The sequence below is a fragment of the Electrona antarctica genome (assembly GCF_951216825.1).
Source record: "Electrona antarctica genome assembly, chromosome: 2".
NCBI lineage: Eukaryota > Metazoa > Chordata > Actinopteri > Myctophiformes > Myctophidae > Electrona > Electrona antarctica.
Window position 1 is genome coordinate 5,706,429 of NC_136807.1, and position 26,670 is coordinate 5,733,098.

The 26,670-nt window shown below is 42.6% G+C and overlaps 1 protein-coding gene across 2 annotated transcripts in view; it reads right to left on the reverse strand.

Annotated features, from left to right (window-relative positions):
- ptpn11b (protein tyrosine phosphatase non-receptor type 11b) overlaps positions 1–26,670 on the reverse strand; it is a 119,345-nt gene that overhangs the window by 23,441 nt on the left and 69,234 nt on the right. For both annotated transcript variants that reach the window (XM_079489755.1, XM_079489756.1), the window contains exons 4-9: positions 20,623–20,815; positions 19,372–19,491; positions 15,733–15,846; positions 9,742–9,838; positions 8,784–8,863; positions 6,522–6,677 (exon numbers count right to left, since the gene is read on the reverse strand). In XM_079489755.1, the coding sequence (XP_079345881.1) occupies positions 6,522–6,677; positions 8,784–8,863; positions 9,742–9,838; positions 15,733–15,846; positions 19,372–19,491; positions 20,623–20,815 (760 nt within the window). The remainder of the gene's footprint in view (positions 1–6,521; positions 6,678–8,783; positions 8,864–9,741; positions 9,839–15,732; positions 15,847–19,371; positions 19,492–20,622; positions 20,816–26,670) is intronic.

Sequence of the window (26,670 nt, forward strand, 5' to 3'; positions counted from 1 at the left end):
TCCATGTGCTGGGGAAGATCCCAGATCTGAGCACGATATTTAGGAGTTTTAGTATGGCCAGTTGGAATTTGAGGTCGGTGAATTTTATCATTTCATTTAGAATACCGTCTGCCCCACAGGCCTTCTTGGTTTTAAGTGTTTTTATTTTGTCTTGTAGTTCTTTTAGGTTGATTTGGGAATCTAGCGGATTCTGGTAGTCTTTTATGGCTGACTCTAGGTTTCTCCTTGTATACATTCTTCACCATTGTTCGACAGATGCTAATTAGTTTACTATGTAGAGAGGGAGACACCCATGTCTGCAATTTCTTTTTTGGGTCTCAAGTCCCCTGGACTAACCTATAGAGCGTTGCAGCCCCCCCCCCGCCCCCCTTAAAATGTATTTAAATAAATACTTTTTAGATAGATAGATAGATAGATAGATAGATAGATAGATAGATAGATAGCCCACTCTTAGCCATCCCAGGCTACTAAAGTGGGCAGAGGTAAGATGAGACCTGGGGTTCTCATAGCACTGCTGTTGACATAAGGGGATATCCTGCCCAAGAAACGAGTTCTCTGGTTGACCTTTGAGATCACTTTCATTGCCATTTTTTCACCCGTGAGTTTGTTATCTAATATACAACCCAAGTAAGTGACCTCTTCCTTATTTGTGACTACATTGTCACCCACTCTAACTGTGAAGCCCGGGGACTTGTTGAGGTTTAGACTTGAACCAAACAGGATAGACTCAGTTTTCCCAAGGTGCAGTGGCAATTTGTTGTCGGAGAGCCAAAGACAGATGCTACCGAGCTCTGTGCTGAGTACTCTCTCGACCTGCGACTTATCTTTGTCCGAGACCAGGAGAGCTGAGTCGTCTGCGAACAAGAACAGATTGCATTTACATGCCGAGTTCATGTCGTTTACATAAATTAGAAACAGTAGAGGCCCTAGGATGCTCCCTTGGGGGACCCCACACTCTACTGGGAGGGAAGTAGACAGGGTACCATTCACATCGACCACCTGTTTCCTTCCCTCAAGGTAAGATCTCACCCAGTTTACAGATGGGCCATCAAAACCGATTGCCTTCAGCTTCTGAAACGTCTATGGGAACGTCTATGGGAGTTTTTAACCTTTTTTTTCAGTGGTCCCGCAGGGCTCCATTCTTGAACTTGCTGATTTGTTCCTGATTTATGTATAAGGTCATGATGAAATGGTTTGTAATTGCAGCGTACCACGAGCACGCATGCGACACGTTGTACGATGCCCTGCCGATGGCTTTGCTGAAGCACATTAGCTTAACCCATTTTGACCTGAGATCAGATTCTAAAAATGTCTTCTACATCCTGACAGTTTTCTAAAAAAGCTATGTTTCTATGTCAGTCGTTCTTCGATTTTTCAAAAATAGCAGACCTACAAGCTCGTAGCTTGAGATCTGCTATTTTTCAATATAGTGGAGCAGATTACTGAAACGATCGTTCACTTGAAGGTACAAGCACCAAATTTGTTTGTGCTTCAGAACCTACTCTCTCAGAAAAGTACGTTGTCCACTTGAAAAAACTAAATGGCCACCATTTTTCAAGATGGCCGCCTTTCAAAATGTTTTTAAACAGTGTTTGAACTATAGTTTGATTGAATAATCCTATTGTGATGGCCTATACATCGAAATGTATGTTTCTGAGTATGAGAAATCCAATTCTGCATTTAGCAAATCAAAATTATTTAATATTATGATGATACAATGGGAATTAAACAAAAAGATGGGGCAGATTAAGTCAATATTCCATAAGAATCTTTCACTTGGTGGTACAAGCACCAAATTTGGCACACATGATGTCCAGGATGTACTTTCTATGAAAAGCATGTTATCCAGCTGAAAATCCAAGATGGCTGCCAGTTTTCAAGATGGCCGCCTCGTCAAATGCAAAAAAACAAAACAAAAAGGTTTTCGAAGTAAAATTTAAATGTGTTAATGATCCAAACATCAACATGAATGTATTCTGACTAAGAACTCAATGGTGTTGGAATTGAATTCCAATATGGCCGCCAGTTTGCAAGATGCAGCTATTACGACTGTGACTGTGGCTCAAGAGGTAGAGCAGGTCATCCAATGATCCATGGGTCGGCGGTTCGAATCCCGGCTCCTCCTGGCTACATGTCGAAGTGTCCTTGGGCAAGACACTGAACCCCAAATTGCTCCCGATGTGCTGGTTGGTACCTTGCATGGCTTCCGCCGCAATCGGTGTATGAATGTGTGTGTGAATGGGTGAATGTAATGCACAATCTATGTAAAGCGCCTTGGATAAAGGCGCTATATAAATGCACCATTTACCAAATTTACCAAATTACGTGACTCAAAATTAGCGTTTTCGGAAGCTGTCTGATCATAGATATTGTTGAAGGGCAACATCATTCATTGATCATGCATTGAAATGCTGTGGTCAAGCTCTATTGGTTTGTATTTTTTGTATTATATAAGAGTGATGTCAAAGCACAACCAGGAGCACACTGGTGACATCACTGCTGTTAGACTCAGCATGGGGTTCAGTGTTGGCTTGTAGCATACTAACTGTAGTTGTGGTTTACCAACTGTTGTAGTGTACTCACTGTAATTTGTTGTAGTATACTTTAGTGTCCTAATGGTAATTAGCCCCTGTATATATCTCCACTAGAAGTTTAGTTAGTTGTAGTATTGTAGTTAGAGAGCCGCACCTGAATTGACAAGATGTGCCAGCGTGGGAGAGCTGAGACAAGGGTAACGGAACTTCAGTTACCTGGATGGTGTACAGATCGCACAGGACTTAAATGACACTGGATGAACGGTCGGGCTAGGTGTAGGGCACCAGATGCTTGAACCTAGATCAAGGTTCAAGGTTGGACTTTATTGTTACATCTTGTGTACAGGACAGGTACATAAGAGTAAAACTTATTTTAGTTTGGCTTCCTTACAGACAATGCAGCGGCATAGATGGCAAACAACAAAAAACACAGCAAGCACAGCAATAAATAAAGAATAAGAATAAAGAGTGCTAGAAAAATAGTAACATATACATGTGCATGTTTTCCCTGTAGTAGCAAAGTTAGGTAAACCTTCGCCATGGTTCTTATAAGTTCGTTCATGTATCTGATTGTTTGGGGAAAGAAGCTTATTTGCAGTCTATTTCCAGTGGCTTTGAGACTGAAACCGTGTTCCATGTGGCAGCATCCGCAAGTATCTCTGCGGTTGGGATGGCATGAGTCCCTCATAAGTCCACGAGCTTTGCTGACACAACGATCGTCATACAGGGCTTCGATGGGGGGGGAGATCACATCCGCTGCACTCTTCGAATTTTTGCATGTCCTTCACCAGGATCATTCTGAATTTCAGCTGCTCTCTTAGTGGAAAACTGGAGTTTCCGTTGCTAAACATTTGGCCGACAATTTTGGCCGACTAACTTTGTACTGTTTTGCTTCAATGTATCTTCACTGCCACCTCCATCATCCAATCTGGATGAGTCTATCATGATGGGCACGACCGTTATCCACTGTATCGGATAGGCAAAATCAACCGTTATCAGCACCATGGAATACAGCCAATATGGCCATACTGACATACTCACCCTTGGCTGAACGTGTCATTTCCAACTCTATTGTCGGCGCATGGAAACTACGGGCTACTAATATATACTATTCTCTGCCTATCGGGACGTAACTCGGACGGCACTGAGTCGGGTCTGGTGGCCGTCGCAGCGCTCGGCACGTTGCCTCACGTGGCTCAAGGCCACCAGACACGGCGCGCCTCCGTCATTGACATCAGTGACACAAAAATACCATTATCACCCGTCACAATAGGTGATAATGACATACTGAAGCAGTGAGTATGCCAGTATGGCCATATTGGCCGTATTCAAAGGTGCTGATGATGGATGATTTCGCCTATCCAATACAGAGATAACGGTCGAATGGGGTGGAAATACGGGGAGACTTCAACTCCTCTTTCGTATCTGTTTGACACACTTCCTCCAATCCGTTTTAGTAGCGGAACATCTTGTGTTATACGGTTAAAGGCCGAGGGCTATATCCTTTTACCACCCAACCGTACAAAACATCAAAGCACATTTAAATATGGGATGCATCTAGGTTCAAGCATCTGGTGCCCTACACCTAGCCCGACCATTCATCCAGTGCAAGTCCTGTGCGATCTGTACACCATCCAGGTAACTGAATCCCTGTTACCCTTGTCTCAGCTCTCCCACGCTGACACATCCTGTCAATTCAGGTGCGGCTATCAACTACAATGCTACAACTAACTAAACTTCTAGTTGAGATATATACAGGGGCTTATTAGATAGCATTTAGGACACTAAAGTATACTACAAACTACAGTGATTACACTACAACAGTTAGTAAACCACAACTACAGCTAGTATGCTACAAGCAGACACTGAACCCCATGCTGAGTCTCACAGCAGTGATGTCACCAGTGTGTCCTGGTTGTGCTTTGACATCACTCTTATATACAAAAATACAAACCAATAGAGCTTGATCACAGCATTTCAATGAATGATGTTGCCCTTCAACAATATCGGTGATCAGACAGCTTCCGAAAACGTTAATTTTGAGTTGCGTAATAGCCGCCATCTTGAAAACTGACGGCCATATTGGAATTCAATTATTGACACCATTGAGTTCTTCCAGTCAGAATACATTCATTTTGATGTTTGGATCAATAAGTGGATCACACATTTCTGTTCATTAAAGTTATACGTATTTATTTGACGAGGTGGCCATCTTGAAAACTGGCGGCCATCTTGGATTTTCAGCTGGATAACGTACTTTTCTTAGAAAGTACATCCTGGACATAATTTGTGCCAAATCTGGTGCTTGTACCACCAAGTGAAGGATTATTATGGAATATGGACTTAATCTGCCCCACTTTATCGTTTAATTCCCATTGTATCATCATAATATTAAATAGTTTTGATGTTCCAAATGCAGAATTGGATTTATCATACTCAGAAACATATATTTCGATGTATAGGCCATCAAAATAGGATTTTATAGCTCAATATAGCTGAAACACGGTTTAAAACGACCTTGAATGGCGGCCATCTTGAAAAAGAGGTGTCCATTTTGTTTTTTTCAAGTGGACAACGTACTTTTCTGAGAGAGTAGGTTCCGAAGCACTTGTGTGCCAATTTTGGTGCTTGTACCATCAAGTGAACGATTCTTATGATATATTGACTTAATCTGCTCCACTAATAGCTAAAGCATAACATAATGCTAACACCAAAAGGGGTTCCTGCCCAAAATGTACCCCTAAATTATAACCGTTATAAAATTAAGGTCATATGCCTTGATTTATTTTTATTTTTCATTTTGAATGTGCTACAATTCCAGTATTTCTTATACTATTTTATCTGCCACTCCATTTTATTTGCACACACATTGCAGTGAGTGTCATTTTATAGTTTATCTATAATTTCATTGCTTGAATACAACAGTGCTGATGGTCCATTCAACTGTGAATAATATAATATATAGACCCTGGTTGACAAGTACTACTGCCTGAAGATAATACCGGTAAGCATACAGTATCTCCCTTGGACAAGCAGGGATTGCCTCTTGGATGAGCAGTAGAAATGTGATATTTCACGTGGGAGAGGTTTATGGATTACAGCCTTAAGTGTGCCTTCCAAATAGCAGTAACTGCAACTAGTCTTTCCACACCCAGAGACACAGACCTTCAACTTTCTTTATTTCATACATTTAGAATAGTAGTAGTAGTAGGTTTTATTTTCCAGGCTTTATCTCTGGAGATAAAAGTGGGACCGAGGTTAGCTTTCAGACTATAACACGTTGTGCAGCCTGTGTGCACAGCTAGAAAAACATCAGCGTGACCTTTTAACCTTCATCAAACGCTCGCTCCAAACTCGGGTACCTTCTCATTTAATATGCAGCAAAACAAGCAAAGGTGAGTTTCACCTAATTTTGATCAATGAGATCACCTCTAAAGAAGAAATGCTGGTACATTTCCATGAGGCCAAAGACCATGGGCATCATTGGGCAATGAAAACAAGCCATAAACTCTAATGCCATCATAAATCATGGGAACTAAAGCATAGGATACTACTTCATAATAACAACTCACACAGACTCACTCAGTGTTCATTTATCCAATTGAGAGTGTACAAATGTGGTTACATTTGTACACTAAAGGTGTATTAAGTGAAATTTCTTATTAAAATCTGTGTTAAATAAGCTTTATATTCCCATAGTATAGACTAGAGTATAGAGTGTGTGTCCCCCTGTCAGGTGAAAATAAGCGGGTTGGACTCCTCATGCATTGGAAGGAAGCATGAGGTCAGTCCGTTGCTCTCCCCAGGTTGGCAGAGGGAGTGTAGCGCCCAGGATTACATAAGACAATTGACACCAGGTGAACAAAATAGTTTAAAAAAATTGTGGCATATATAAAATATATATAAAAAAAAAGAAACGGTTGAGAAGCGCTGCCCTATGTGGTCCAGCAGACAGACAGACAGACAGACAGACAGACAGGTGCGTACCCGGCCTCGCTCCATCTCCTTGGTGGTCATGACGATGACGTGGCTGTTCTCCTGGTACACCATGCTCCAGAAGTCCACCACAGTGTTGTGCAGACAGCCCTGCGTGGCGATGAACACCTTGCCCTCGTCCACGTGGCGGCCCTCCTCACGCACGCTCTGCACACGCACACCACAACACACTCACACTCACACAACACACACACACGTACACGCACCACAACACACACACACGCACCACAACACACACACACGCACCACAACACACACACACGCACCACAACACACACAGCACAACACAACTGTTAAGAGTATAGCGACCAGTGCTTCCGTTTCATGTCAAGGACAGCCAAATTAATGTATTTGGCCGTGGTCGGTGGACCCCCATCTGAAAAGGGTTGTGCCAGGGTCTCCCAGAAGAGAATATTTATGTTAATAAAAAAAAGAGTAATATATTTCAAATATTTTCAAAAATACCAGACTAGATCTACGTATAAGCTCGCAAGATCTGCTATTTTTGGATAGCCAACATATAAATGGATGACATGGCCTGGGCCGTGGCTCAGCGGTCCAGGCACCTTGGCTGGTAATCCAGTCTGGCAGTGTGCCGCGGGTTCGACATCCCGACGGCCTTTACTGCATGTCACTCCCCCATCTCATTTCCTGTCAGCCTACTGTCTGTCCCTCCATAAAAAATGTAAAATAAAGGCGAAAGCCACAAAAACAAAATCATAAAAAAAAAAAAAAAATGGATGACGTGGTTAAAATAGTTTTTATTAAGGACTACTTTCATCTACACTTTCAGAGTAAAGGTCCTTTCAAACGGGCAGCGATTAACGTGCCTAGTAATTCATTTTCAATGAGACCTGCATATTTTTTCTGTACGCGCGGAGAAGTCGAGGGGCGACAACGCAAGCGTATTTACGTGGGCGCGGTCCCGTGAAATTGCCGCGCGCGTGCTCGTTTCGTGTACACGTCCGCTGACCAGACCTGGATTAAGGTTAGCTTTGTTTACGCTTGCGTTGTCACGCCCCCTCATGAGCAGAGTGAGCATGAGCATATAGTTCCACAGAAAAAATACAGATATACGACGATGACAGCAAATGGTGCATTTATATGGGTAAATTGTGCATTTATACATACATAGATTATACATAGATTGTGCGTTACATTCACCCATTCACACACATATTCATACACCGATGGCGGCGGAAACCATGCAAGGCACCAACCAGCACATCAGGAGCAATCGGGGGTTCAGTGTCTTGCTCAAGGACACTTCGACACTAACTCTGGGGGAGCCCGGGTTCGAACTGGCAACCTTGCGGTTACCATCCAGCCACTGTACCCCTGAGCCACCGCCGCCACACTCGTTACATCTGCACCGGTGACGCTACCACACAACAACTATCTACAAGGCTCACATTGCGTTGCACTGTTGTGCGTTGTAAGCTTGCAGATCTGCGCACAAGTCTGCCCCAAATCGGGCACCCCCAGTTATGAATTGGCCTCTGCTCCCTTGATAGCAGCTTTTATTCACCGAGAGAGGTGAGGTGAACACAACTACTTATGACATGTGTCTGTCTGTAGCTCTGTCCAGCAGAGGGTGCTGAAAACACCAAAACAAACTGGAATCACAGCCAGACAGCTCCAGGTGACCTTATTGTTATCAGTTTATGACAGTAGTTCCCCCAGGCAGGGGGTATTGAGGGGCTCCAGGGGGTCTTGAGGGGCTCCAGGGGGTCTTGAGGGGCTCCAGGGGGCTCCAGGGGGTCTTGAGGGGCTCCAGGGGGCTCCAGGGGGTCTTGAGGGGCTCCAGGGGGTCTTGAGGGGCTCCAGGGGGCTCCAGGGGGTATTGAGGGGGCTCCAAAATGACTTCAAATAGCATCACAATCACTTTAACCACTTTAACCCTATACGTCGGCTATTTGAAAATGACCGATTTACAAGATATTTTCTAAAAAAAACAAAAAACAAAATAATAACAATAACAATAATAATAAAACATAACTTTTTTAACCACATAAACAACACCAAGTCCTGTATGGGGTCTCTGGCAAAACCTATTCAGATAGAGGACTGCATCCAAATACAGGAAAATGTTTGAGGACCAGTGCTTTATGAAATACTGACTCTCTCTTATTAAACACATATTGAACTGTGTGTGTGTGTGTGTGTGTGTGTGTGTGTGTGTGTGTGTGTGTGTGTGTGTGTGTGTGTGTGTGTGTGTGTGTGTGTGCGCGTGTGCGCGTGGCCAAGACTCACTCTGATGTAGTTGGCGTTGATGTAGTCAGAACCAGACACCTCTGGGTCCGCTTCCCTGATCAGAACACGGGTGGTGTCGACTACACACACACACACACACAGACACACACACACACACACACACACACACACACACACACACACACACACACACACACACACACACACACACACACACACACACACACACACACACACACACACACACACACACACACACACACACACACACACACACACACAGATTACATTGCATTACTATACACGCTGCAACCAGTCTATAAATTGAGCTACAAATCTGTTATTTTGGTATAAATAAACCAGCCATAAATCCAATCCTAACCTCTAAATGTCTGATCCTAACCCCAAGATGAATCTTCTCCTAATCATAAATTAACTCTAAAAATCTTTTTTTTTAACCCTAAAACAGCCATTTCTCCACACACACACACACACACACACACGCGCACACACACACACGCACACGCACACATCAAACTGTCATCTGTACCAGCATGGAAAACATCTATAATTGTCCTACATTAAAAGCACAAAAAAAGCTAAAGCAACGGATGTGACACATACTGTAAATAGCAGGTGGTGCAAGAAGTACTCTAGATTTGTAGCAACAACTAAAATGACTGTATATAAGGCTATGTAAGGCTGTCAAAAAAAATGTGTGGAGTAAAATTTAAATATTTCCTTCGCCTGTGAGATGTAATAGAGTACATTAGAAACAAAGTATCTACAGTAAGTAAGTAAGTAAAATGGAAATACTCAATTAAGCACCTCAAAACCTTACTCAACAACACAGCACTTGTGCCACCGCTGGCATCAAAACATCATCACAATGCGTGGCTACAAGCCTCTTAACATGTTCCACACACACTATTATATTTGTGTCATTCTTTCCACAGGAAGTAGGTGAGAGAGAGAGAGAAAGGAAGTGGTGACGCACATGGGAGAATGTTCTTGTATCTGTTTTTGCTCTTGTTCTCTGGTCTCTGGCCCTCCTTCCTGGGATACAACAGCTTACACTCCTGCTGCTGCAGCACCTGATGGAGAGAGGGGGGGGGGGGGGTGGGGGTGGAGGAAGTAGAAGTGAGAGGAGTTCTAAAAACAACACCACACATCTGAGCTCAAAGAGAAAGTGCGTAAAACAATGCCACCGACACTGACACCAAGATTGAAATAAGAATTGAGTGAACACAGAATATCAATATGAGGCAACTGAAAAACATGTTTTTTGTCCAACCACGAAACCGCAACCAATGGGTGCGAAGAGGGGCACAATCATGGGCGGGACGTGACAAAGGGTGAATTTCCCGTATGTATCGGTATGATAGTGTTGCGGAAAAAAGTAGCGATATCATTTTCACCGACTGCATATCGTTGCTGTCGGGCAGACACCACTCATCTCCACGTTTTACGTTTTTGTGTTTTTTTCGTGTGTGCGTTACTTGATCATAATACAGTGTGTGTGTTACTTGATCATATTACAGTGTGTGTGTTACTTGATCATAATACAGTGTGTGTTACTTGATCATAATACAGTGTGTGCGTTACTTGATCATAATACAGTGTGTGTTACTTGATCATAATACAGTGTGTGTGTTACTTGATCATATTACAGTGTGTGTGTTACTTGATCATAATACAGTGTGTGTGTTACTTGATCATAATACAGTGTGTGTTACTTGATCATAATACAGTGTGTGCGTTACTTGATCATAATACAGTGTGTGTTACTTGATCATATTACAGTGTGTGCGTTACTTGATCATAATACAGTGTGTGCGTTACTTGATCATAATACAGTGTGTGCGTTACTTGATCATAATACAGTGTGTGTGTTACTTGATCATAATACAGTGTGTGCGTTACTTGATCATAATACAGTGTGTGTTACTTGATCATAATACAGTGTGTGTGTTACTTGATCATAATACAGTGTGTGTTACTTGATCATAATACAGTGTGTGTTACTTGATCATAATACAGTGTGTGTTACTTGATCATAATACAGTGTGTGCGTTACTTGATCATAATACAGTGTGTGTGTTACTTGATCATAATACAGTGTGTGTGTTACTTGATCATAATACAGTGTGTGTTACTTGATCATAATACAGTGTGTGTGTTACTTGATCATAATACAGTGTGTGCGTTACTTGATCATAATACAGTGTGTGTTACTTGATCATAATACAGTGTGTGTTACTTGATCATAATACAGTGTGTGTGTTACTTGATCATAATACAGTGTGTGCGTTACTTGATCATAATACTGTGTGTGCGTTACTTGATCATAATACAGTGTGTGTTACTTGATCATAATACAGTGTGTGTGTTACTTGATCATAATACTGTGTGTGTTACTTGATCATAATACAGTGTGTGTTACTTGATCATAATACAGTGTGTGTGTTACTTGATCATAATACTGTGTGTGTTACTTGATCATAATACAGTGTGTGTTACTTGATCATAATACAGTGTGTGTTACTTGATCATAATACAGTGTGTGTGTTACTTGATCATAATACAGTGTGTGTGTTACTTGATCATAATACAGTGTGTGTTACTTGATCATAATACAGTGTGTGTTACTTGATCATAATACAGTGTGTGTTACTTGATCATAATACTGTGTGTGCGTTACTTGATCATAATACAGTGTGTGTTACTTGATCATAATACAGTGTGTGTTACTTGATCATAATACAGTGTGTGTGTTACTTGATCATAATACAGTGTGTGTTACTTGATCATAATACAGTGTGTGCGTTACTTGATCATAATACATACAGTGTGTGCGTTACTTGATCATAATACATACAGTGTGTGCGTTACTTGATCATAATACAGTGTGTGTGTGTGTTACTTGATCATAATACAGTGTGTGCGTTACTTGATCATAATACTGTATGTGTGTTACTTGATCATAATACAGTGTGTGTGTTACTTGATCATAATACAGTGTGTGCGTTACTTGATCATAATACAGTGTGTGTGTTACTTGATCATAATACTGTGTGTGTGTTACTTGATCATAATACAGTGTGTGTTACTTGATCATAATACAGTGTGTGTTACTTGATCATAATACAGTGTGTGTGTGTTACTTGATCATAATACAGTGTGTGTGTTACTTGATCATAATACAGTGTGTGTGTTACTTGATCATAATACAGTGTGTGTTACTTGATCATAATACAGTGTGTGTGTTACTTGATCATAATACAGTGTGTGTTACTTGATCATAATACAGTGTGTGTTACTTGATCATAATACAGTGTGTGTTACTTGATCATAATACAGTGTGTGTTACTTGATCATAATACAGTGTGTGTGTTACTTGATCATAATACAGTGTGTGTTACTTGATCATAATACAGTGTGTGTGTTACTTGATCATAATACAGTGTGTGTTACTTGATCATAATACAGTGTGTGTTACTTGATCATAATACAGTGTGTGTTACTTGATCATAATACAGTGTGTGTTACTTGATCATAATACAGTGTGTGTTACTTGATCATAATACAGTGTGTGTTACTTGATCATAATACAGTGTGTGTGTTACTTGATCATAATACAGTGTGTGTTACTTGATCATAATACAGTGTGTGTTACTTGATCATAATACAGTGTGTGTTACTTGATCATAATACAGTGTGTGTGTTACTTGATCATAATACAGTGTGTGTGTTACTTCATCATAATACAGTGTGTGCGTTACTTCATCATAATACAGTGTGTGTGTTACTTGATCATAATACAGTGTGTGTGTTACTTGATCATAATACAGTGTGGGTGTTACTTGATCATAATACAGTGTGTGCGTTACTTGATCATAATACAGTGTGTGGTTACTTGATCATAATACAGTGTGTGTTACTTGATCATAATACAGTGTGTGTGTTACTTGATCATAATACAGTGTGTGTGTTACTTGATCATAATACAGTGTGTGTGTTACTTCATCATAATACAGTGTGTGCGTTACTTCATCATAATACAGTGTGTGTGTTACTTGATCATAATACAGTGTGTGTGTTACTTGATCATAATACAGTGTGGGTGTTACTTGATCATAATACAGTGTGTGCGTTACTTGATCATAATACTGTGTGTGCGTTACTTGATCATAATACATACAGTGTGTGCGTTACTTGATCATAATACAGTGTGTGGTTACTTGATCATAATACAGTGTGTGTGTTACTTGATCATAATACAGTGTGTGTGTTACTTGATCATAATACAGTGTGTGGTTACTTGATCATAATACAGTGTGTGTGTTACTTGATCATAATACAGTGTGTGCGTTACTTGATCATAATACAGTGTGTGGTTACTTGATCATAATACAGTGTGTGTGTTACTTGATCATAATACAGTGTGTGCGTTACTTGATCATAATACTGTGTGTGCGTTACTTGATCATAATACATACAGTGTGTGCGTTACTTGATCATAATACAGTGTGTGTGTGTGTTACTTGATCATAATACAGTGTGTGCGTTACTTGATCATAATACTGTGTGTGTGTTACTTGATCATAATACAGTGTGTGTGTTACTTGATCATAATACAGTGTGTGCGTTACTTGATCATAATACTGTGTGTGCGTTACTTGATCATAATACAGTGTGTGTTACTTGATCATAATACAGTGTGTGCGTTACTTGATCATAATACTGTGTGTGCGTTACTTGATCATAATACAGTGTGTGCGTTACTTGATCATAATACTGTGTGTGCGTTACTTGATCATAATACAGTGTGTGCGTTACTTGATCATAATACTGTGTGTGCGTTACTTGATCATAATACTGTGTGTGCGTTACTTGATCATAATACAGTGTGTGCGTTACTTGATCATAATACAGTGTGTGCGTTACTTGATCATAATACTGTGTGTGCGTTACTTGATCATAATACAGTGTGTGCGTTACTTGATCATAATACTGTGTGTGCGTTACTTGATCATAATACAGTGTCACACAGAAGCATCAAAAGTAGCAGCAAAGCTACACAAGCTCCAAACGCAAGTAGATCTGCTACTTTTGAGATTTAAAAAAAAAATTGAATCCCCCCCCCTTACCCTTTAATAAACATATTCAGTCAGGTGGGGTGGATGCTGGCAGGGTGGTAGAGCTCACTGTTCACAGAACACCCCCCCCCCCCCCCCCCCCTGACCCTTTTCATCAAAGCAAAAAAACAACAAAACTGTTGTCAGAAGCCGCTTTACTGTGAAAGGCATTCATTCCATATTGTGTGGATTTAATACCAAAGCTGTGTGAGTTGATATTATTGAGACTTTTATGTATTGAAATGAAAGGTAATGCAACTTTTTTCTTTTTCCCCGAGAACAATGTTAGTCACATTCAAACCCCCGTTCTCCAAAACTACTTCAGATGACTAAAAAAACGTGACGCCACAGCGGGTGGGTGGAAGCTGCAAACCACTGATTTCCATGTTTTGCATAAACCAACTGAAAGACGGAAAACAATTGAGCAGCAGCAGCATTCGCTCTTCCGTCTACATTTGTGCGACACACTGTTGCACAAAGAACTAGGGTATAATGTACGACAAAAAAGAGGGAACAAAAGCAGAAAAAGTTGACTTGGTGGCGGGCTGGGGGTCACCGGAGCTTCTGTCTCCTCGGGGTGCGAGCAAGGGCTGGATGCAGGCCGGGATTGTGACAATTCATGTTATTTATTACATGGCTTGGTTGAATGCTTTATTCTGATTGGTCAATCGCTTAATTCAGCTGTGAATTATGTGTCGATAATGACCGCTCCGCTGTATAACAGACCGCTGCCTAATCAAACCCTCTGAGCACCAGCTGCGCGGCTGCGCCCCGCTTGATTTACTGCTGTTTCCAACATGACAGCCATGTAAACACACACACACTAGTGACACACAATGTCATTTACAGCTAAACATTGCTCTTAAAAATGTTTTTGAAAACATTTGAGCGAGAAATAGACGAAGCAGGACCCGAAAATGGATTCTATTTGATCAACTCACTTCCTTGTTTTCCGACAGTGCTGCAGCCGCAGCCAGCGTGAACTTATGGAATACTTTTTTTGTTGTGTTTTGGGTCAATGTATTAATTTATGTTAGTTAGCCATGTAATAAGCGGGATAATATCTGGCTCGGTGGTTAAACTCCCTGTCGGTGAATTATCTCCCGACAATGACCACCTAGCCAGATATTATCCCTTACATATCTGCTGTATATTATGAGTCATGTCTCCTGCTGTTCCCTGCCTTGCCTTGTACTGTTTGTAAAATGTTGTATTTTTGAAGTTTGTCAAGCTGTTTTTCTCTTTATCTTTGGATTTCTTTTATTGTCTCTGTTTTTGTTATGTATTTTTGTTTTCTTGCATTCACATTTATGTTTGAGTTCTGTTACATTTTTTGAAATAAAAACAAAGAAATCTAGAAAAAGTTGGATACAGGGTTTCAAACAATAGCAGCAGGACACCATGTGTTCCCGTCTATAATATTCAAGCACAATGCGAATGCAACTTCATTGACTGACAGTAGCTTTAACCCATTTTGGGCGGGAACCCCTTTTGGTGTTTTAAACATTGTTATAATTTAGCTATTGAAAAATAGCAGATATACAAGCTTGTAGCGCGCCACAGAGTGGCACGCTACGAGCTTGTAGGTCTGCTATTTTTGAAAAGTCGTGAAAATGTGTCGCAAATTTGGAATATATATTTTTTCAGAACAACATTTTTAACTCAAATATTTGCTTCTGGGGGGTTCCTGGAACAAGATGGGGGTCGGAGGCCAATTACATATCATTTTTGGGGTCCTTGACATGAAATATTGAGCACCACTGATACAGAAACATGAGGTATTTCAGAATTTAGATTTTTTTTAAATGTCGACGTCAGGCCTAAAGTATAAAGACAAACGCATACTGTACCTCAAACTCCTCCCAGAACCCTTGTTTTGGCTTCTCCGAGTTGTCGGCTACCTTGTTGAGTTCTCGTACCCTGTTCTCAATGTTGGCAGCGTTTATTCTCGTGGCATTGAAGGGCTATATGGTTATAAAAGACAACATTATAACATTACAAAGATGTATTTCTACAAAGAGATCATGAATGTTTAATGTGATATGATTGTACAATAGGTGGGTAGATTGTGACAGTATTTATAAAAAAAATTGTATGGTACGTTCTGTAACTCGCATATATTATTTATCATACTCTTTGACTGATGGACCCCCCCCTTCCGATGGACCCCCCCCCCCTTCCCCTCTTTCCTTTTCTTTATTATTTTTTTTCATTTTTTTTTCTCTTTCATGTCCGTTGAATTGTTAATATTATTATTTATGATTATTATTATTTTTCAAATGTGTTACTTTCAATGTTGCTGCTGTCTCCTTGGGGAGACAATTTTTAACTGAGAACTGAATGATGCTATATGATGCTTGTGTGTATAAAATGTATTGTCTACCCCGGCAATAACAATAACAACAATAAGTTGAAAAAAAAAAAAGAGGAAGGATAGGAAATGAAATGTTGTCGCCGTAATTCTGTTCCTACTGTCTATCTAGTTTGGTGGTTCTGTGGTAACGAGTTACAGTACATTTACCAACAACATACTTAATTACATTTTTAATACATTTGTACTAGTAGGAGTAATTTCAATGGAATATACACTTTTCACATTTACTCAAACATAATGGGGAAGAAAAATATTAGTTGTACTCCTTTGCATTTAGACCAAATGTAAAAGAGTAAAAGTAAATAATTTGGCTACATTCTGCTTGGTACTTTAATACATGCTATAAGTCCCATTCTCTTGACTTCAGTCAATTTCCATGTCCTTCTAACTATCTAATTATCTATCTAACAATACATCTGACACTTCAAATACCATCTACGGTAAGTGCCTAGTCAGAGTTTCTCCAATGCTTCATATTTCCATGAAAGAGACAATTTAAAGGTCAGCCCTCTCTTTTTGCTATTACTAAATGTTACGCTATGTGAGATCATGTACTGGGTAATTGTAAAAGTTATCCGGGAATTAAATATTCAATACAATTCAAGCACTATCAGAGCTTCATTCAGTATTCATGTACACGCCTCACCTCACCGGCACGGATCACATTTAACCCATTTTGGGTGGGAACCCCTTTTGGTGTTTTAAACATTATGTTGTAATTTAGCTATTGAAAAATAGCAGATCTACAAGCTCATAGCGCGCCACCGAGTGGCGCGCTACGAGCTTGTAGGTCTGCTATTTTTGAAAAGTCGTGAAAATATTTATTTAGTACCAGCATGGAAAACATCTAAAATTGTCCTACATTAAAAGCACAAAAAAAGCTAAAGCAACGGATGTGACACATACTGTAAATAGAACACAACAGGTGGTGCGAGAAGTACTCTAGATTTGTAGCAGCAACTAAAATGAATGTATATAAGGCTATGTAAGGCTGTCAAAAAAAATGTGTGGAGTAAAATTTAAATATTCCCTTCGCCTGTGAGTTGTAATAGAGTACATTAGAAACAAAGTATCTACAGTAAGTAAGTAAAATGGAAATACTCAATTAAGCACCTCAAAACCTTACTCGACAACACAGCACTGGTGCCACCGCTGGCATCAAAACATCATCACAATGCGTGGCTACAAGCCTCTTAACATGTTGAGGATTTAGAAGATTTTTTTTAAATTTTGAGGTCAGGCCTAAATGGGTTAAATTTAGGCATATTTAAGGTTTTCCAGCAAAAAAGGACTGGCTTCATTTATAGTTGGTGGTGCCACCAGTGTCGCACGCTGAACATAGCTGATCTACAAAGCTCACAACATGGCACATTTGCGACACTGGTGCATAACAGGGCTTTAACCAAATGAACCCTAGCTTCCATATCCTAGGGTGAACATTGTGTTGTAGGTGTAGACGAGGGACAAAAGGAGCGGAAAACTTTCTTATTACCTACTGACATTAGTTCAAACTACTAAAATGCAGTATTTCTTCTTCTTATTTTTTGTTATTTTCTTTGTTTAACTTGTTGAGCCTTTTGAAAATCTCCCCCCCCGGCCGGGTCATACCAAAGACTGTAAAAGTGGGACACAGTGCCTCCCTGCTTAGCACTCAGCATCAATGGGTTGGATTGGGGGGTCAGTCCCTGCTTGGCACTCAGCATCAATGGGTTGGATTGGGGGGTCAAATCAACTAATCAAATGATTCCCGAGCGCGGCACAGCTGAAGCTCACCACTCCTTGGCTGCGGATCACCGCTCCGAGAGATGGGTCAAATGCGGAAAACAAATTTCACTGCGGTAACATGGGTGACAAATCGTAGGACTTTGACTGGTCCTCACCTGTTTGAGGTGAACTTTGACTGTCTGGTCCTCACCTGTTTGAGGTGAACTTTGACTGTCTGGTCCTCACCTGTTTGAGGTGAACTTTGACTGTCTGGTCCTCACCTGTTTGACTGTCTGTTTGACTGTCTGGTCCTCACCTGTTTGACTGTCTGTTTGACTGTCTGGTCCTCACCTGTTTGACTGTCTGTTTGACTGTCTGGTCCTCACCTGTTTGACTGTCTGTTTGACTGTCTGGTCCTCACCTGTTTGACTGTCTGCTTGACTGTCTGGTCCTCACCTGTTTGACTGTCTGTTTGACTGTCTGTTTGACTGTCTGGTCCTCACCTGTTTGACTGTCTGTTTGACTGTCTGGTCCTCACCTGTTTGACTGTCTGTTTGACTGTCTGGTCCTCACCTGTTTGACTGTCTGTTTGACTGTCTGGTCCTCACCTGTTTGACTGTCTGTTTGACTGTCTGGTCCTCACCTGTTTGACTGTCTGTTTGACTGTCTGGTCCTCACCTGTTTGACTGTCTGCTTGACTGTCTGGTCCTCACCTGTTTGACTGTCTGTTTGACTGTCTGTTTGACTGTCTGGTCCTCACCTGTTTGAGGTGACTGTCTGGTCCTCACCTGTTTGAGGTGACTGTCTGGTCCTCACCTGTTTGACTGTCTGTTTGACTGTCTGGTCCTCACCTGTTTGACTGTCTGTTTGACTGTCTGGTCCTCACCTGTTTGACTGTCTGTTTGACTGTCTGGTCCTCACCTGTTTGAGGTGACTGTCTGGTCCTCACCTGTTTGAGGTGACTGTCTGGTCCTCACCTGTTTGACTGTCTGGTCCTCACCTGTTTGAGGTGACTGTCTGGTCCTCACCTGTTTGACTGTCTGTTTGACTGTCTGGTCCTCACCTGTTTGACTGTCTGTTTGACTGTCTGTTTGACTGTCTGGTCCTCACCTGTTTGACTGTCTGTTTGACTGTCTGGTCCTCACCTGTTTGACTGTCTGTTTGACTGTCTGGTCCTCACCTGTTTGACTGTCTGTTTGACTGTCTGGTCCTCACCTGTTTGACTGTCTGTTTGACTGTCTGGTCCTCACCTGTTTGACTGTCTGTTTGGCTGTCTGGTCCTCACCTGTTTGACTGTCTGTTTGACTGTCTGGTCCTCACCTGTTTGACTGTCTGTTTGACTGTCTGGTCCTCACCTGTTTGAGGTGACTGTCTGGTCCTCACCTGTTTGAGGTGACTGTCTGGTCCTCACCTGTTTGAGGTGAACGACGATGCCACTCTTCTCCACCATGGGGTTCTTCTTGTAATGGTCCACCAGGTCGGCCAGCGTGTCCAACCTCTCGCCACCGCCCACGTCGTATTTACCGTCCTGCTGGAGGGAAGCGCCCACATCAAACAATGAACCACTGTCTGTCTGTCAGCACCCAAACATGACTTTTCTGTTTCACCGGGGGAAAAAAACTAAATCCCAAAGAGGATGACAGACTCAATGTCAAGCCCTAGAACTTAACCTGGTTACTAGCCTACACAGAATGACACTTTCACTTCACACAGCGGCTCTTAACCCATTTAGGCCTGACGTCGAAATAAAAAAAACGTTCGCTCTGAAAGAATATATATTCAAAGATTTGTTCCGCATATTTACACATTTTCAAAAATATCAGACCTACAAGCTCGTAGCGTGCCACTTGGTGGCGCGCTATTTTTTTTCAATAGCTAAAGTATAACATAATGCTTAGTTAAAACACCAAAAGGGGTTCCCGTCCAGAATGGGGTCCGGGGGCACCCAGTGGTCCTTGAAGGGGTCCCCGACTAAATTAGTTAATATATAGAATGATATAGCATCAAAATCAGTTCAACCATACATTTGAAAATAGCAGCTCTACAAGCTCACAGCGTGTCACAATGTGATCATAGCATTTTGACAATTTCTGAAACACAATCTTGTATGGGGGTATTTTCAGATGTGTGTGTGTGTGTGTGGGGGGGGGGGGGGGGGTCCCTGGCATGAAAGAGTGAGAACCTTTGAGATAAAACACAATATGTCGGGTGGAAACCTCATGTCCGAAACTGTTATTTTTCAGCATTCAAATAAAAAAATAGCAACAACGTAGCAGGTGTACAAGCTCAAAGCGAATGAGCTTGCGGATCTGCCACATTTGATGCTTTTTGTGTGACGCTGTAGTATGGTCAAGTAGGACATTAACCGTTATACTTTAGCTATTGAAAAATAGCAGATCTACAAGCTCGTAGCGCGCCACCGAGTGGCGCGCTACGAGCTTGTAGGTCTGCTATTTTTGAAAAATCGAAGAACGACTGACATAGAAACATAGCTTTTTCAGAAAACTGTCAGGATGTAGAAGACATTTTTAGAATCTGATCTCAGGTCAAAATGGGTTCATTTAAAAAGTTAGAAAATGAAGATGAGAGGTTTCTGCCCGACTGCGCAGTATTGTTTATGGTACCTGATAGCGTATCATGACATGTGTGACCTTGGTCTTACCTGATAGCGTATCATGACATGTGTGACCTTGGTCTTGCGGTCCACGTTCTCGTGTTTCTCCTCGTTGGTGAGCACAGACAGGACAAAGTCCCCCGGCTTGCTCTGGCTCTCCCGTACCAGGAAGCTGCCCGGCTTCCCCTTGTCTGAGAGCAGCTTCTCTGCATCGCGCCCGGAAAGATGCCCATGGAACCACCTGGACAGAGGAAAAGAGTGTCGCACGCGCACACGCACACACACACACACACGCACACGCACACGCACACGCGCACGCACACGCACACGCACACGCACACGCACACGCACACGCACACGCACACGCACACACACACACACACACACACACAATATTGCAGTTTTATTAATTTGTTGCTGTCTGGCAGAAACCTCTTATGTCCATATTGTTGTTTTTATTTCTTCTCTCCATAAATTAACCCATTTAGGCCTGACGTCGAAATTAAAAAAAACGTGTGCTCTGAAAGAATATATACCTATTCAAAGATTTGTGGCGCATTTTTACGATTTTTTAAAAATAGCAGACCTAAACTTGTAGATCTGCTATTTTTCAATAGCTAAAGTATAACAGAATGCTTGAAACACCAAAAGGGGTTCCCGCACAAAATGGGTTAATGGCCTACCTGATCATAATACAATGATCAGGTACAGCCTCACTAAAAGCATCAAAAGTACTTTTAATGCTTTTGAATTTGAATCATGAAAAGTAACAGCTTTGGTTTCCACCAGACAGACAAATTGATGTTTGGGCCTGCTGGCCTTCAGAATCCACAAAACAGAAATAAATAGAAAATAAAATGCCTGCAGTGTCACAAGGTTATTATAGTTAGTTTTTACTTTTAATTAGTTTGACTTTTTCAACTTCAGTACAGTTTTAGTAACTTTCTAAAGCAGGTTTGCTAGTTTATTTTTTATTTTGTGAAAAGGTTGAATTAGTTTTAGTGTTCGTTTGATAGGGTAGTCAAGGTTAAGATTGAACAGATGATTGATGTCAAACATAAGAGGTTATTCAACTTATTAACGTTTGCTGCTAGGAAGAATATTCTTTTGTTTTGGATCAAGGATGTTGCTCCATCAAAGAAATCATGGCATAACATTATAATGGACTGTATTCCGTTGTGAATACATTACATGCATGTTGCATTCTAAATTGGACACTTTCTACAAAATAGCGAGGTCGAGGTATCATAAATCAGACACTATGGGTGTGTGTGTGTAAACATGGGAGTGTGTTACGACAAGAGACCCCGGCTATATGGAAACAAGAGACCCCGGCTATATGGAAACAAGAGACCCCGGCTATATGGAAACAAACCCCACATAAACCACAAAACAGAGATCACAACTTGTTCCTGGACCCAAATAGGAGCCGAGAGCGCACACGATAGAGAGAGAGAGAGAGAGAGCGAGAGAGAGAGAGAGGCGACATGCACAAACAAAAACAGACACTTTCTCAACAATCAACTAAATTTTTTACCTAATCGGTCCCTATTCAAAACAATATCCGTTGGAATGAATTCATCAATTAACAAAATATGAACAACCTTAACAACACGGGGCAAACGCTGCACATGAGGGAATCAAACCAGCATTTCCAAACGTGCGATTGTACGCACCCATGCATGCGAGTGTGTGTTCTTCACGTACTCCCACCCATGCATGCGAGTGTGTGTTCTTCACGTACTCCCACCCATGCATGTGTGTGTGTGTTCTTCACGTACTCCCACCCATGCATGTGTGTGTGTGTTCTTCACGTACTCCCACCCATGCATGCGAGTGTGTGTTCTTCACGTACTCCCACCCATGCATGTGTGTGTGTGTTCTTCACGTACTCCCACCCATGCATGCGAGTGTGTGTTCTTCACGTACTCCCACCCATGCATGTGTGTGTGTGTTCTTCACGTACTCCCACCCATGCATGCGAGTGTGTGTTCTTCACGTACTCCCACCCATGCATGCGAGTGTGTGTTCTTCACGTACTCCCACCCATGCATGTGTGTGTGTGTTCTTCACGTACTCCCACCCATGCGTGTGTGTGTGTGTTCTTCACGTACTCCCACCCATGCGTGTGTGTGTGTGTTCTTCACGTACTCCCACCCATGCATGCGAGTGTGTGTTCTTCACGTACTCCCACCCATGCATGCGAGTGTGTGTTCTTCACGTACTCCCACCCATGCATGTGTGTGTGTGTTCTTCACGTACTCCCACCCATGCGTGTGTGTGTGTGTTCTTCACGTACTCCCACCCATGCGTGTGTGTGTGTGTTCTTCACGTACTCCCACCCATGCATGTGTGTGTGTGTTCTTCACGTACTCCCACCCATGCGTGTGTGTGTGTGTTCTTCACGTACTCCCACCCATGCGTGTGTGTGTGTGTTCTTCACGTACTCCCACCCATACATGCGTGTGTGTGTGTTCTTCACGTACTCCCACCCATGCATGCGAGTGTGTGTTCTTCACGTACTCCCACCCATGCGTGTGTGTGTGTGTTCTTCACGTACTCCCACCCATACATGCGTGTGTGTGTGTTCTTCACGTACTCCCACCCATGCATGCGAGTGTGTGTTCTTCACGTACTCCCACCCATGCATGTGTGTGTGTGTTCTTCACGTACTCCCACCCATGCATGCGAGTGTGTGTTCTTCACGTACTCCCACCCATGCATGTGTGTGTGTGTTCTTCACGTACTCCCACCCATGCATGCGAGTGTGTGTTCTTCACGTACTCCCACCCATGCGTGTGTGTGTGTGTTCTTCACGTACTCCCACCCATACATGCGTGTGTGTGTGTTCTTCACGTACTCCCACCCATGCATGCGAGTGTGTGTTCTTCACGTACTCCCACCCATGCATGTGTGTGTGTGTTCTTCACGTACTCCCACCCATGCATGCGAGTGTGTGTTCTTCACGTACTCCCACCCATGCATGTGTGTGTGTGTTCTTCACGTACTCCCACCCATGCGTGTTGTGGCGGTCCGCCCCTACTTAATTTATTCACGTCACCTTCATTCACGTCACTTCATTCATCCGTCCCTCTCATCCATTCACAAACCCTGTCAGCCAATCACACCACGTCATTTTCCTCACGTTACCTACCCCGCGTCAGTCGAAGTTAAAGTCAGGAAATCACCCCGCTGTCACTGTTCCACCACACCAGCAGCAGCATATAGCACTGGCTGTCAATGTTACAAAGTATTCCGTGTAGAGCCCGTGCCAGTCCCTGGCCCCGTGTGTACATAGTCCGCGTCGGCAGGCGATAGTTGAACGGAGGCACGCTACTTGTCAGGAATACAACGCTCGGCGAGCAGAACAGCTGACAGAGAACCCAGGCATCATCACCAACGGCGGACCCGGCCATTTAAATCCGGAGGATCTGTCGCTCCATGGTACTGAGGTAACGGGGAGAGACTCACTGTTTGGCTTCCGTGGAGTGGTCGAGTGAAGTAGCCTAGAGCTAAAACAACGGTCTTTTGAAGAGGAGGATCTGAGCGTTTGGGTTTATTTTGACGTCTATTTTGTTTATTTATTTATTATTTGGGAGGGGCCTGTTTATTAAACAGTTGATTTATTTTGCATTTGCTGAACTGAACCATTTAAGTTGTTTTCACCTGAACTGAACTTTACAAATAAACCTTGTGAGGTATCTTTTTCATTTAAATAAGGACTCGGTGTGGTTTACTGTGGAACATATTGATCATTACTGAAAGTGAATATTATAATTGTGTTGTACTGGATATTATTTGGTGTTGTTTGTACATGAATGGGTGCATGTTTTAATACATGTGCCCATGTGGGTTTTGTTCTTGAGGTTATATTATTTATTATAATATTTAACCCCTGAAAAAGTGTCGGATGAAAAGCCGACTGGCACCCCAAGCACATTTAAAGGGCAATCCGCTACAGAAAAATGGCACCCCAGATTTAAAAGGAAAAATCAAACACACCAGTTTCTCAAGTAAAACGGACATCACAACCCTGGCAAAGGTCAAAAAAGTCACAAGGACAACTGGAAGTGGACACAAAACACATTTATTTCTAATTTCTCACAAACAAACAAGGGAAAATCACTACCTCACGGCTCATTCATACCTCATGTCAAACAAAATGGAGGGTTTCAGGGAGCGTCTGCTGCGTTTGCGGGACGCTGTTACCCCTAGAGGTCAGGAGGTCCACATGCCCTTACAGGGACACACTCGAACCATGCCTGGGCCAAGGCCCCCCTCTGTTGGCTTTCAGGGGAGCACATTAAATGCCACAGTGTCTTTATCACAGGTGCCTGCTGACAGACAGGCAGGCTCACAGACTTTGGCTGAGACAAATCAGTCACAACAATTACCCATACAGGTTGTGTCACCTCCCCCAGCGCAGTCAGCACCACCTGTTGGCAGTCAGGGAGGTGCACAGCTTTCTACTGCACCACTGGCGCCCCCTATTGTCAGTCAGGGAGGCGTACAGGTGGAGTCACCTTCTGTTGTGTCTCCAGCACCCTCTACTGACAGCCAGGAAGTCATTATTGGTGAAATATCACCCGCAGGACATCCAGAGCCCCCTGGGGGTAGTCAGGAGAACAGAGATCATTCAGTGCAAACAGACAGGTGTCCAATTGATATGGAGTTGTGGGAGGCCACTGTGCCACTGGATGCCACAGGTCCTGTGGATCACAATTTACTCACACAAACACTACACAGCATTCAAACTCTGGAAAGGTCGGTGTTGGACCTCAATTCAAAAATGATGGAGATGCAAGCAGAGCAGCATCATGGCAGAAGGTCAGGTTTGACTCAGGCTCAAACACTAAGGGAGATCAAACAGGCCATTGATAATAAACCAGAATGTGGGTGTCATAACTTTCGGGAATTGTTACGCCAAAACACGGAATACCTCAGAGTTCAGATCACTGACTCCTTGAAATGGCGACTGAACAAACTGCATATCGATGTGTTGCAAGACCTACAGGACGTTATGTCCCCCATGGCAGATACAATCACTCAGCTGCAAGAGGAAACTATGGCTTGCAGCCAGAAACTGCACAGTGTTGTGGAGGACATTACATTCATGAAACAGAACACCCACTCCCTACACAGAACACATACCGCAATACAAACCACCGAGCTGGACAACTCACCTGTATTACCAACTATGGTGAGGACACGCCCCCAGTTGCAATCCACCATGCGCATTCCTAGGTTGCCAGACCAAACCAGGTCAACACCAGTTGAGTCCTCTGAACAGAGAGGAAGGTTCATGGGGAAAACTCCCATTAAACTGCAATTCCCATGCTTTGGGAGGATTGAAGACTGCAGTGATCCCCTACTGTATGTGGAAAAGTGCCATGACTATTTGTCCTTGAACCCACTAACAGAGGAGGAGATTCTGGCCACCATGAGTTGCGTTCTGCATGGAACAGCGAGAGATTGGTGGGATGTCATGAGGCTGGAAACCCATACTTGGGAGGCATTTGAGCGCACGTTTCTATTCGCTTTCCTGTCGGAAGACTATATGGATGAGCTGGAGGAGAGAATACGGACACAAGTGCAAGGAGACGATGAGAGCATACGTGACTTTGCTTACCGTTACCGCTCACTTTGCCGCCGCTGGAAGTCGGACATCACCGAAGCTAAGGTGATACAGCTTCTCTTGAAAAACATCCGTCCTCAGTTGGCTTGTCAGTTGAGGAGCAGCCGAGTGAACTCTGTAGATGAGCTGGTTAGGCTGGGACAGCAGCTGGAAAAGGATTGGGAAAAACAACTACAACAACAGCAAAGGAATCCAACTGCTCCCAACCAGGCCCAGTCTGTTGTCGTGCCTAGTAAGGCGGCTCAGCAACCATCTTCCAGCCAGGCAGCAGCCAAATCCAACGAGGCAGAAGCACAGTTCTGTTGGCGGTGTAAAGGCTCCCATCCACCTTTCTCCTGCCCTCAGTATAAACCAAAGAACAAGTCCAATAACAAACAACAGCAATCAGCTATAGAGAACAATCCTACCTTGAGTACCATGTCCCACCATCAGCCTAAATCATCCACTTCTCCTTTCTCATC